Below are 12,634 nucleotides of genomic sequence, written 5' to 3'. Positions count from 1 at the left end.
TAGTGCTGTAAATTCTTGTGTCTTATTCAGAGCAGTTCCAAGAAAAGTTATACAGACCGATGTATGGAGATCGTTCATCAGTGTTCTTTGTGTTCTCTCAGGTTGTGGCCGGTATGCTGGAGGTCAGGGCTATAACAGTATTGGTCACTTCTGTGGAGGCTGGGCTGGTAACTGTGGAGATGGTGGAATTGGAGGAAGCACCTGGTACCTGGTGTGTGATCGTTGTAGAGAGAAGTACCTGAGAGAAAAACAAACAGCTGCTAGAGAAAAGGTATGCCTGTCATTACCAATGTAGGGAAATACATAATATTTGTAGATATTGCATGTCTAAAACACTGTATACATCTTCCTTGGGTTTAATCCGTTGGTTCTTGCATCAGGTTAAGCAGTCAAGAAAGAAACCTCTACAGGTGAAAACCCCACGGGCTCTGCCAACTATGGAGGCCCACCAGGTGATCCGTGCCAATGCACTGTTCCTGCTGTCTCTGAGCAGCGCCGCTGAGCCTAACCTGCTTTGCCATCACCCACCCAAACCTTTCCACTCACATCTACCCAGCCTCAAGGAGGGAGTGTCTGAGGAACTGCCCAACAAGATGGGCTGCCTCTATCTGCAAACCCTAGCCCGGTAAATACATTATGCTCACCTTGATCACCACGAAGAGCAGCCTTATTGTAGTAATTCAAAGTATTGAATCTGCATTGCATTGAGTCTTTATCAATATCCTTTTTGCAGTCAACACACTGAGAACTTTGGGGCCTATCAAGATGACAACCTGTTTCAGGACGAGATGCGTTACCTGCGTTCTACATCAGTCCCTGCTCCCTACATCTCAGTCACCCCAGATGCCTGCCCCAATGTTTTTGAAGAGCCAGGAAGTAACATGAAGTCTATGCCCCCAAGGTACGGTAACAAGCTTACCATCTCCCAAAGTGCTATATTCTAGTAACCTAGTTTCTATGAAGATTTTATGCTTCAGGTATTCTTATTATTTCTGTAAGATATCGTCTTTTTTTTTTACTTCGTTTCTTTAGTTTGGAGACAAGTCCAATCACAGACAGTGACACAGCCAAGCGGACAGTATTCCAGCGCTCTTATTCAGTGGTTGCCTCTGAGTATGATAAGCAGCACTCGGCTTCCCCAGCACGGGTCAAAGCAGTGCCGAGACGCAGGGTACACAGTGGGGATGCAGGTACTGGTGTGTCACTTTGTAAAACAAAATTACAAATAATTACCATGATTTACTATGTAAGCTACAAGAATGCTGAAACTAATATATCCACCAATATAATGATACATATCTTTTAAAAATTACATATTTACCTATACCTTTTTTTAGCAATGTTTGAGTACTTGAATCGTCATAGCAGAGTTTGGAATTAATTAATTGAAACTGTCAGTACAGAAAAAGTGATAGCTGACCAGAAATAATAGATGCCACTTTTTTATTTAATTTGTAAATATTAACAGAGTTTACTTCTAAAATGGTGGTATTGCGAGGATTTGCAATACTCCTAAGTTAAGATAAAATATTTAAAATCTAAGTGAAAAATCCTTGTTTCTACAGAAGTTGGGTCATCACTGCTTCGTCACCCTTCTCCTGAGTTGTCTCGGCTGATCTCAGCCCATGGCTCTCTAAGTAAAGGTGAAAGAAACTTCCAGTGGCCCGTGTTGGCATTTGTTATCCAGCATCATGACCTAGAGGGTCTGGAGGTGGCTATGAAGCATGCACTTCGCAAATCAGCCTGCAGGGTGTTTGCCATGGAGGTCAGCGATATTCTTTCAGACATTCCTCAATCTCTAATTTCATTCCTCTTCTTCCTGTCCCAAATTGTTCAGGCATAGACAAACACTTTTGAATTATAACTATTAATTAGAGGGTTCCAATAATCATGGAAAACCTGGAGAAATCATCACTTTGTCATTAAATGCTTTTTTTTTATGAAAGAAATCACTGTTAAACGATGTATAAACATCCTTGTCCAGTTTCTCCTAAACCTTTTGTTCTGTGTTTCCTTCTTAGGCCTTTAATTGGCTGCTGTGTAACGTTACCCAGACCACCTCCCTCCATGATATCCTGTGGCACTTTGTGGCGTCTCTGACTCCGTCTCCCTTTGAGACGGAAGAAGAGGAGGATGAGGAGAACAAAGGGAACAAGGAGAACCTTGAGCAGGTGTGACCTGATGATAACACTTCCAATGGTTTATTAAGAAGTCACTGTTCACTTGTGATGGAAAAGAGGTTTCTGACATGGGGCAGTTTTCCTCTTTCTTGCAGGAGAAGGATTTAGGTGTCTGTGAGCACCCCCTGTCCGACATTCTTATCGCTGGAGAGGCGGCTCACCCGCTGCCCCACACCTTCCACCGTCTGCTCCAAACCATCTCCGACCTTATGATGTCTCTTCCCAGTGGAAGCTCACTTCAGCAGATGGCCCTGAGGTATCTTCTGCCTCTGCATAGAAACACCATTAGCAGCCTATAACAATCTAGCAACCTCATATAAACTCCGCCTCATTACACAACTCACATTTTCTTCGAAAATATTCAAATTTAGTCACTTTTTGCGGTTTCACCAGGTGTTGGAGCCTTAAATTCAAACAGTCAGATCATCAGTTCCTGCACCAGAGTAATGTATTTCACCACATCAACAACATCCTGTCCAAATCAGACGATGGGGACAGTGAAGAGAGTTTTAACATCAGTGTACAGTCGGGATACGAAGCAATCAGTCAGGTGGGAATATTTTCATCAGACTTTTTTCCCTGTTGCCTTTACATTTATGTTTTTTTTTTATCTAAAACACCTTATATTGCATTCAAGGTTTACATTTTACATACATTGCAGGAACTTTGTGTGGTGACCTGTCTGAAAGATCTGACTAGCGTGGTGGACATTAAAACATCCAGTCGACCAGCCATGATTGGCAGCCTGACTGATGGCTCCACTGAGACGTTCTGGGAGTCTGGAGATGAAGATAAGAACAAAACCAAGAGCATCACTATAAGCTGCGTGAAAGGCATCAATGCGTCATATGTCTCTATCCATGTTGACAACTCTCGTGACATTGGAGTGAGTTTGCAAACTAGTTCTTTCTGTTTGTCTGTCTGTTCTTTGTCAGTCAGTATATTAATAACACTGTCGGCCAACTGTTAATTCTGTATATACACTTAATGAAGTGTTCAAAGTACATGAAACCTTCAGATATGGTATTTTGTCTTGACAATTTCCTCATTTTAATACATGTGGCCATAAACAGCAATTGATTTGTAACCTTTGGTCTGTTTTCTGTCAGAATAAAGTCACATCAATGATATTCCTTTGTGGGAAGGCTGTGGAAGATCTCTGCAGGATAAAACAGGTAGGACTTTGAATTTTCACGCTGAAATGTGTCTACACCAGATGTACTGCAGTTAGTGGATTTTTTTTACTTTGACCTGTTTGAATTCATCAAACTTGTTTTCATTTCCCTGATATTTAAATATATGTATATTATTCCACTTGTCTATGTAGATTTAGATGTAGATGTAGAGTGACTTAAAGGGGTCATGACATGGTTTTTTTTAAATAATTGTATTATTATGTTCCCTTAGGTGCAATTATAGTATTACTATAGTTTTTTTTACAAAAAACTTTTAAAATGTAGTGATTTATTACCTTTTCCCACCCTGTTTCTCATCCTCTGATTCAAACAGTCTGTTTTGGGGGGTGTTTCCCCTTTTAGAGTTCAGTGTTAACGCCCACTGTTATGATTGGCTAACGTCAGTGCCTGTGCATCAATTATTAACGCCCCCAGCCAGAACCTGTGCGGATTCAGCGTATTTAAAAAGTAGTTTAAAGTTTTAAATACATTACTTACAGTTTGCGTCGTCGTTGTTGAGCCCAGAATAGTCGGCACGGACTTATCTTTGAGCAACAGTTTTCTGGCAAAGCCAGGATCATTTTGGGATTTGTTCTCAATACAGTCATCCTTCAAATGGACTGGGACGTCGGCAAACAAATAAAGTGCATCCATTTTTCCCTGACGACTGGATCTTTCGCAGCGTATTCAAAGATGTTGTTTGTCCACAGCCAGGAACAGCACATCTGCGTGGCATCGTCATCGACAACGATACGAAATGAGCGTAGTTGCCTTGCGCTTAAAGCGTAGTTGTCTTGTGCTGGAGGCGGTCTATATGCTAACGCTGGTACGTCACTTCGTACCGTGACGTCACTTCTTACCATGGATCCAGAACGAGCTGTATTTCGAGCTTGATTAAATAAATGATTCGTTTATAATGGGGAGGACGTCTTAAGCTATGAAACTTGCAGGACGTTTTAATGGTACAAAGACCTCTTATATACCAAAAGATCAAGGCAAATTTGGTTTCTCATGTCATGACCCCTTTAAAAAATTAAATGAAGAAAGATGAGCTAGTTGCTCACCTTTTATTGCACATATCAATAAATGCTTGGATACCAAGCACTGGCAATTACCATAACATCCAGAATAATTGTGCCTAAGGCAGTTTTTCATTATGCAGTGACTATCGTTAAATACTATGTATATTATTATATTTCTAAATACATTTACAAATGCATTGTTTCAGCATTTATATTTACTGGGGTAATGTTTTTAAAATAGAGAAGCAATTTAGACACAATACCATATTTTATTATTACTTGAAATTAAAGTGATGATCTAGCAATGTTTTACAATTTGGTTAATGACAGAAAAATTTGTCTGTACTTCTGCATGTCACATTAATTTAATTTTGAGTTGAAAAAGACCGTTAAACTCATAGTCTTGAGGTTGAGGAAGTTACAAGGCCAAAAAGTCTGCATGGAAATGTAGATCACCAGACCAGCGTCATTTCAGGGACATTTCACTGAATGGTCTTTTTGTTGTCTCAGATTGACTTAGACTCAAGGCACATGGGCTGGGTGACCAGCGAGCTGCCTGGAGGGGACCACCATGTGATCAAGATCGAGCTTAAGGGTCCTGAGAACACGCTTAGGGTTCGGCAGGTCAAAGTGCTTGGCTGGAAGGAGGGCGATAGCATCAAGATTGCTGGGCAGATATCAGCCAGTGTAGCCCAGCAGAAAAACTGTGAAGCTGAGACGCTGCGTGTCTTCCGCCTCATTACGTCACAGGTAAGCCCAAAACCCTCACAGGTCCTGTTTGGTAAACCTGCACCCGCAATACTTAACAGAATACCTGACCCGTTATACAACAGCAGCACTTATTTAATTCTGTACCTAACCACATTAGCAACATGGAAAACGTAACATTTATCTAAATTGTGAATGGAAACAGAAAGTGAGCAAAGTACACTCCCTTTATAAACACTGTGAACTTGTCAAATGCTTCAGTTCAGTGAAACTTTTACGGAAAACACATGTTATAGTCAACCTGACTACACTGTACCATAAATCTTTTATTTAAATCGTGTCTACACTATTGTTGGTTATAATGAGAGGATTCGTGAGCATGCAGAACTCAGTCAGTGAACAAGTGCTGAACTGTTTTGATTCTGTCTATCTGAAACGCCTCCGATTGGCCGTTACAATGCTAAACGCATCGTAAATACATACCTTCAGAGCGTAAACTCAAATATGCATGGGAGTGTTTGAAAACCATCTCAAACGGGTCACTAAGGCTGTTTTCACACAAATCGCAGTATTTTTATGTTTAAACGTTTGCACCACCATACCAGAGACATTGATTATATACATCAAAGACTTTTGTGTGAAAATGTACATTTCTTTCAGCATTTCAAACACTCATTTTTGGGTATTGTTTTAAGGGAAGGCAAATAGTATAATAATCACGTTGATGTGTTTGTGTAGGTATTTGGAAAACTAATTTGTGGGGATGCAGAACCAACACCAGAACAAGAAGAGAAGAACCTGCTCTCCTCACCTGAGGGTGAAGACAAGGTCAGTACCAGCATCTGCCGTGTTCGGTGGCTCCTTACAACCATTGCTTAATGCCATATCAAGTGCTGAAGCATGAGATGAAATTGGTCAATTCTGTTTAAATGTTTCGTCTTCAGGCTCCATCTGATGCAGACTTGAAAGAACACATGGTTGGCATTATTTTCAGCAGGAGTAAACTGACCAACCTTCAGAAACAGGTAACACCATTAAAACTACTCTAGAAAATCTAGTGAACTGCCTAAAAATCCAGATGGTGGACAAAGTGAGAGAAGCGTTTAATATAAATATAATAATTGTTAAATACCAAAAATGTCAACAAAAATAGTTTAATCTAAGGGAAATTGATTGTTTAGCCATTATTTTTGATATTGCATTATTTGTTTAGCAACATGCTAAAGCTGCCTTTTCACTGTCTCCGGCATTCGCATAAGATTGCCGCATTTCACCCCCAGTGGCAGTCGCATGGAACGGTCAAACTGGCCGTGAAGCAGCAGTTACCTACTTCTTATTCACCATTCATTTTACCAATGAATGAATAATGAATGTATGAAAATACACACAAAACCACACAAAACAAGTATGTTTGAAAGAACAGCAAAGTGGGTTTTTTAGGGCTAATAAATTATTTCAGACAGAATTGTTAATAACTGCCCAATTTAAAGTAGTAGTATTTAGGATTATCATTTAGTAGATGGCAGTGTGATGATATACGTCTACCAGCCGTGAAGTGCACTATCCAACTCCTGAAACGAACTCCAAACAAACTTAGTTTTGGCCTGATTTAGTTTGAAATGTCACACCAGTTCGTTCTTTGATTTCGCTTGACTGTTTGCCTCCCTTAGGTGTGTGCCCATATCGTCCAGGCCATCCGTATGGAGGCAACGCGTGTGCGCGAGGAATGGGAGCACGCCATCTCCAGCAAAGAGAACGCAAACTCTCAGCCCAGCGATGATGACGCCTCTTCTGATGCGTACTGCTTTGAGCTGTTGTCTATGGTGCTGGCCTTGAGTGGATCTAACGTTGGCCGGCAGTATCTAGCCCAGCAGCTGACTCTACTGCAGGACCTCTTTTCCCTACTTCACACTGCCTCGCCACGTGTCCAGAGACAGGTTTGTGAACGCTTCGTGAACCGCGAGTCTTAAACTTGACTTTCTAGTGTCAGGATCTGATATGCAACACTGTACTTGGCATACAGGTGACGTCACTGCTCAGACGCGTTCTTCCTGAGGTCACTCCTATGCGCTTGGCCAGCGTCATTGGCGTAAAGGCGCTTCCACCAGCAGACATCAGTGACATCATCCACTCCACTGAGAAGGGCGATTGGACCAAACTGGGCATATTAGATATGTTTCTGGGCTGCATCGCCAAGGCCCTCACTGTGCAGCTCAAGGCGAAGGGCACCACTATAGGTGGCACCGCTGGCATGGCAGCAGGCAAAGGGGTCACTACAGTCACCCTACCCATGATCTTCAACTCAAGGTCAGCTGGCTTGCAATAGGCCATTCTCAAATTTAATTCAACAATTGTTTGAAATACTTTATTAAATTTAACTTGTTCATTATATAAAGCAATCATGTCTCTTCAGAAGGCTTGGTTTCGATGTGCTTAGATGATTTAAATGGGTTATTTTTATGATTTCTTCATGAACTTGAAGTGTCAAAGTTTTTGGTGTAACAGACTTTGAGGTGTAAAAATATCTTCATTGTGCCATAAATGTTTCTTGCTGGCCACGCTATTTTAAAAAAAAATTAAAAACATGTATATTTAATAACCTTTCATTGGTGTTTGTGTAGCTACATACGGCGTGGATTGAGTCACTGGTGGATGAAGGGCTCCACTCCACCCCAGATCGCTGAGATTATCATTAAACTAGTCAAAGACATGGCTGCCGTGAGTAGTAGGCCCATCTAATCCTGAACACCATTTTCATCTTAATATGCAGCAGATTTGCTGGTCAGCTGCATGTTTATGAATGATATAATGTATAATCTTCCACTGCTTAACTTGATCTCCTAGAGATGTGTTTAATGCTTTTGCAGACATGGTCCTTCATCATTTACGTGTCTTTTTACCCCAGGGACACCTCTCGGATGCCTGGTCCAGGGTGACTAAGAACGCCATTGCTGAGACCATCATTGCTCTCACGAAGATGGAAGAGGAGCATCGCTCTCCAGTGCGCTGCATTGCCACCACTCGGGTACGACTACACTGCACTCACATTTTTAAAATGTTTTTGAACATTTATTATTCAACAATATTATTGATCTGCCTTAAGGTGAACGATGGCGCAATTTCCTTCTGGAAACAAACTTTGTTGTATTATTTTCATGTTATCACTGTGAAGCTGCTTTGATACAATCTGTATGGTAAAAAGCGCTATATAAATAAAGGTGACATGAATTGACTTTATCTGTCACAACTGAACATTTGCAAACTACTGTAGGTCAGTATTACTCGGGATCCTTCAGTTAGAGGTCTCAGATACAGATCAACAGCAGCATGAAATGCAACATTCCTAAAACAATAATTACTTTTATTATATAGATGAATATGAACAGGATTTTTTTTATGCTTTAAGTCAAGTCACCTTAATTTATATAGCACTTTTAACAATATAGATTGTTTTTGGCTTTACAGCAGCTCTAGAATAGTGATTGTCCAGCTAAAGTTAGTTTTGATTGATTCACTTCCGTTGCAACGATCACTAGTTATTAAATTAGGGGCCGCTTAAACGAGACATCGTTCTTACAGAAAACCCTTAATGCGCTCCGGCCGCTCATTTGCACAAAAACAGTGTGCAACACAACAGCTTTAAAAAATTTACCTCAAAAGAAAAGTAAAAAAATAAATAAAAAATGCTTACCTCAATACATTATACCAACTAAAATATATTTATTAAAATGACTGGAAAAGTCATGAAATTCACTGGGCAATATGTGTTTGAAAGACTTCCATATAAAATTGTAATTGTTGTTCTACTTCCTCTCTTTAGCTGTGGCTCGCATTGGCCTCTCTGTGTGTGCTGGACCAGGACCACGTGGACCGACTGTCTTCAGGTCGCTGGATGGGCAAAGACGGGCAGCAGAAGCAGATGGTACGGCACATTGGGCTAAATAGGCCTCTGGGATGCTATAAAGCACAACTCCACGTTCATTACATTCCTTCAGCCGAGAATGAGCTCTTTACCTCTTCACCCTGACTTTTATTTCCCAGCCCATGTGTGATAACCATGACGACGGAGAGACGGCAGCCATCATTCTGTGTAATGCATGTGGAAACCTGTGCACTGACTGTGACCGCTTCCTCCATCTCCACCGGCGCACACGTTCCCACCAGAGACAGGTGAACCCGAGCGCTCACACAGACCTAATCAGATACCATATTTTTAAAGAACCATTTAATTTTATAATCTCGAGTGTGTATTTTTAACAACATGATGTAATTTGAACAACCAGCCAGTAACTACAGGATTCTTCTCAACCCTAGTGAATCTTAATTGATCAAACTGACACATAATAATGATATAGTTTTAAGAACAAAAATAGTATATGTTTGGTGCTTCTGTAAAAGAACTGCAGGAATTGAATAATTGGAGTTGGAATGATAAATTTAGATTTCTCGTAACACAATGTCTTGTGCAGGTCTTTAAGGAGGAGGAGGAAGCCATTAAAGTGGACCTACATGAAGGTTGCGGTAGAACCAAACTCTTTTGGCTCATGGCATTGGCTGACTCCAAGACCATGAAGGCCATGGTGGAGTTCCGTGAACACACAGGTGACTTCTTCAATTTGTAATCATGTTTAATAATCTGGAGAGAAGATGGGACATGTTGAGGAGAAGAGAGGAAATGTTGCAAACTGGACTCCGACTTTGTCAGTACTACAGTGTTCATTTTTATTAAGAGACCATATTTGCCATCTGAGTTGATTTTCTCAGAGCTTTATTTTTCTAACATAGTGTTTGTATAAAATATAATATAAATAGATTATATTAATTATAATATTAAAACATATCGTCATCAAATTATCATAACATGTCCATTTGAATCTAGTATATAAATTCAAAGTTAAAGCAATTATGGCTGTTACCTATGAAACAAAATCATACACAAAACTAGTTGTAATTAATGTACAAGATATAATAAATACTCTGATATATTTTAATAATTGGCTGGGCACTATGTTGTTACCCAGCTCTGTCTGAGGAGTTTGATATATCGACTGTTTCAAGCTTTTGGGTTTTTTGGGAGTGTTTTCATTGCAGTTTTCTTTTCTTTCTTTCTTTCTTTCTTTCTTTAATATTAATCACTTTATATTACACACAGTCAACAGCACTCACCTCTGAGACTGTAAATACAGACATATTATTGTCTACAGAGGCACTAAACCCATCAGGACATAAGCCTATAACAGAAGATCAATACATGTGTTAAATGTTAGATAACAGATCAAATCAGAGCAATTCACGTCAGGGGTGCTTTGCCCCCACAGTTAATTATCTGGGGCATTTTTGCATAATTTCTGACCCTGACCGTTAACCGTTAGGCCACAGCTGTGATTCATCCTATTTTCAGAGTTCTTTTTTATGTGACTAGTGGCTTTATTGTACAAATAGTTATAGCTATAATGGCATCATTGTAATGTCCTTCAGGTAAACCAGCTTCCAGTAGTTCAGACGCCTGCCGCTTCTGCGGCACCAGGAACGGCACAGAGCTGTCCGCTGTAGGAAGTGTATGTTCAGACCAAGACTGTCAGGTATTTGCTCAAAATGTTAATTTTTTTTGGCAGAATTATATACTTTGTTTACGCTGTTAAATGTTTTACTGGAATTGAGTGATCTTACAAACATATTGATGTCTATAGGAGTATGCAAAACTGGCCTGCAGTAAGACTCATCCGTGCGGCCACCCGTGTGGAGGGGTCAAAAATGAAGAGCTGTGTCTTCCCTGCCTACATGGTTGTTTCAAAACTGAAGCCTCCCTGAAACAGGATGCTGATGATATGTGCATGATTTGCTTCACTGAGGCTCTGTCTGCTGCCCCAGCAATCCAGGTACAACAGAATAATGCATACATACATAAATGCGTACTGTACATGCATACAGGAGATCAGCGTGTGATTATCTGCCCTGGCTTGTTTTCAGCTGGACTGCAGTCACGTGTTTCACCTTCAGTGCACAAGAAGGGTTCTGGAGAACCGCTGGCTTGGGCCTAGGATAACCTTCGGGTTCATGTCTTGCCCTATTTGCAAGGTAAATACGCTTTTCTGGACTCGCTTTAGGAGAGTTCAAGGTAGGGCTGAAAGATTAATCGAAATAAAACCGAAATTGCAATATGGCTAAGTGCGATTATAAAATTACAGACTGATTTAATTAAGTATATGCACCCTTTCAGAGTGAAGTGGGCCACTGTGTTTATTACTCTCGTGAAGCTCATGATCCAGAGTTTTCACTTGAAATGCAACATACGCTAACCATCTTCCCAAGCTTGTAGTGAGAAGCGCTTAGGAAAGAGAAGGGCTATAAAGGACTGCTCACAGTTTTCTGCCAAAGAAAGCTTGGATGTTTAACGTTTGAAAATGAAGAATTTAAGAAATAAATATTAGTATTGTAATTTAACAGTTGTACTGTAAAATATTACTGTTTTTTTTTCTTAAATACCTTACTAAATATATATTTTTTATTTTACAGTGAAATAGCATTACTACAATAGTAGTGTTTCTCATAGGAATGCACCAATATCACTTTTTCCAGAATGAGAATTGTGGTACTCGCCGATACCAAGTTCTGATACCTGTATTTGTATTGCATTTGTAAAAAAAAAAGTTTAATATAATTTAAGTACAATAAAAAAAATATCGGAAACTTCTCAATTAGATTTCCCCCCAAATCTTATAGTTCAAGGGATAATTCATCCAGAAAAGTGATAATTCTGTTAATTGCTCAGTCGTCATATTCCAAACTATGACTGATGTTCTTCATAGAATGGGACATTTTGAACTATGTTGGCATAAATGATGATGAAGTGAGTAAATGATGGCAGTTTGGGGTGAACTATTCCTTTAATGGCTGTGGCATCAAAACCAACCAAATCACGTACAAAATCATGTTTTCTGCAAGAACCAAAGCCAGTCTTAACTCTATCAGCTAGACAGTGTTCATGATATCCTATGCTTGATGTGCCATTTATTTATATATGTCTGTGCTGTTTTTTTTTCTTTTAAGAACAAAATAAACCACTCTGTCCTAAAAGACCTGCTGGACCCAATCAAAGAGCTGTATGAGGACGTGAGGAGAAAGGCTTTAATGAGACTGGAGTATGAAGGACTACACAAGAGCGAAGCCATCACAATGTCTGGAGCTCGATTCCACAACAACCCAGCTGGATTTGCCATGAACAGATATGCTTACTACGTTTGCTTCAAGTGCAAAAAGGTTAGCTCTTCATGGCACTCAGTCCCTACGTGTTTTCTGTTTTGTATAGTGTTTGCAAATCTTTAGTGGAACACATGTTTTTCAAGAATCTTCCTGCTATATATAGTGGCTGAGGAAACCTTCAGAAGAAAGCAAGCATTTCTCGTTCTCCAGAAAGATAATTGGTTTTGAGTGAACGGTCCCCTTAGAGACGTCTCTGTTTACTTTGAATAAAATGGAAAACCGCGGCTGACAAAAAAGATGAAGTGCAGCTCACTCCTGTGGAGGAAGAGCTATTTACTTGGCATGA

At 40.0% G+C, this 12,634-nt stretch overlaps 1 protein-coding gene across 24 annotated transcripts in view; it reads left to right on the top strand.

The window, feature by feature from the left end:
* The window catches only part of mycbp2 (MYC binding protein 2), a 113,037-nt gene that overhangs the window by 96,118 nt on the left and 4,285 nt on the right, over window positions 1–12,634 (top strand). For all 24 annotated transcript variants that reach the window (XM_079617748.1, XM_079617742.1, XM_079617741.1 and 21 more), the window contains 24 exons: window positions 102–271; window positions 381–625; window positions 734–901; window positions 1,033–1,190; window positions 1,566–1,765; window positions 2,022–2,171; window positions 2,276–2,436; window positions 2,574–2,730; window positions 2,842–3,066; window positions 3,290–3,355; window positions 4,888–5,127; window positions 5,824–5,913; window positions 6,030–6,110; window positions 6,756–7,022; window positions 7,109–7,392; window positions 7,707–7,803; window positions 7,991–8,110; window positions 8,906–9,007; window positions 9,127–9,255; window positions 9,555–9,687; window positions 10,564–10,667; window positions 10,776–10,964; window positions 11,056–11,163; window positions 12,136–12,345. In XM_079617748.1, the coding sequence (XP_079473874.1) occupies window positions 102–271; window positions 381–625; window positions 734–901; window positions 1,033–1,190; window positions 1,566–1,765; window positions 2,022–2,171; window positions 2,276–2,436; window positions 2,574–2,730; window positions 2,842–3,066; window positions 3,290–3,355; window positions 4,888–5,127; window positions 5,824–5,913; window positions 6,030–6,110; window positions 6,756–7,022; window positions 7,109–7,392; window positions 7,707–7,803; window positions 7,991–8,110; window positions 8,906–9,007; window positions 9,127–9,255; window positions 9,555–9,687; window positions 10,564–10,667; window positions 10,776–10,964; window positions 11,056–11,163; window positions 12,136–12,345 (3,854 nt within the window). The remainder of the gene's footprint in view (window positions 1–101; window positions 272–380; window positions 626–733; window positions 902–1,032; window positions 1,191–1,565; window positions 1,766–2,021; window positions 2,172–2,275; window positions 2,437–2,573; window positions 2,731–2,841; window positions 3,067–3,289; window positions 3,356–4,887; window positions 5,128–5,823; window positions 5,914–6,029; window positions 6,111–6,755; window positions 7,023–7,108; window positions 7,393–7,706; window positions 7,804–7,990; window positions 8,111–8,905; window positions 9,008–9,126; window positions 9,256–9,554; window positions 9,688–10,563; window positions 10,668–10,775; window positions 10,965–11,055; window positions 11,164–12,135; window positions 12,346–12,634) is intronic.

This window comes from Phoxinus phoxinus (assembly GCF_949152265.1).
Source record: "Phoxinus phoxinus genome assembly, chromosome: 7".
Taxonomy (NCBI): Eukaryota; Metazoa; Chordata; class Actinopteri; order Cypriniformes; family Leuciscidae; genus Phoxinus; species Phoxinus phoxinus.
Note: the sequence above shows the minus strand (reverse complement) of the source record. Positions and strands in the feature narration are given on the sequence as shown.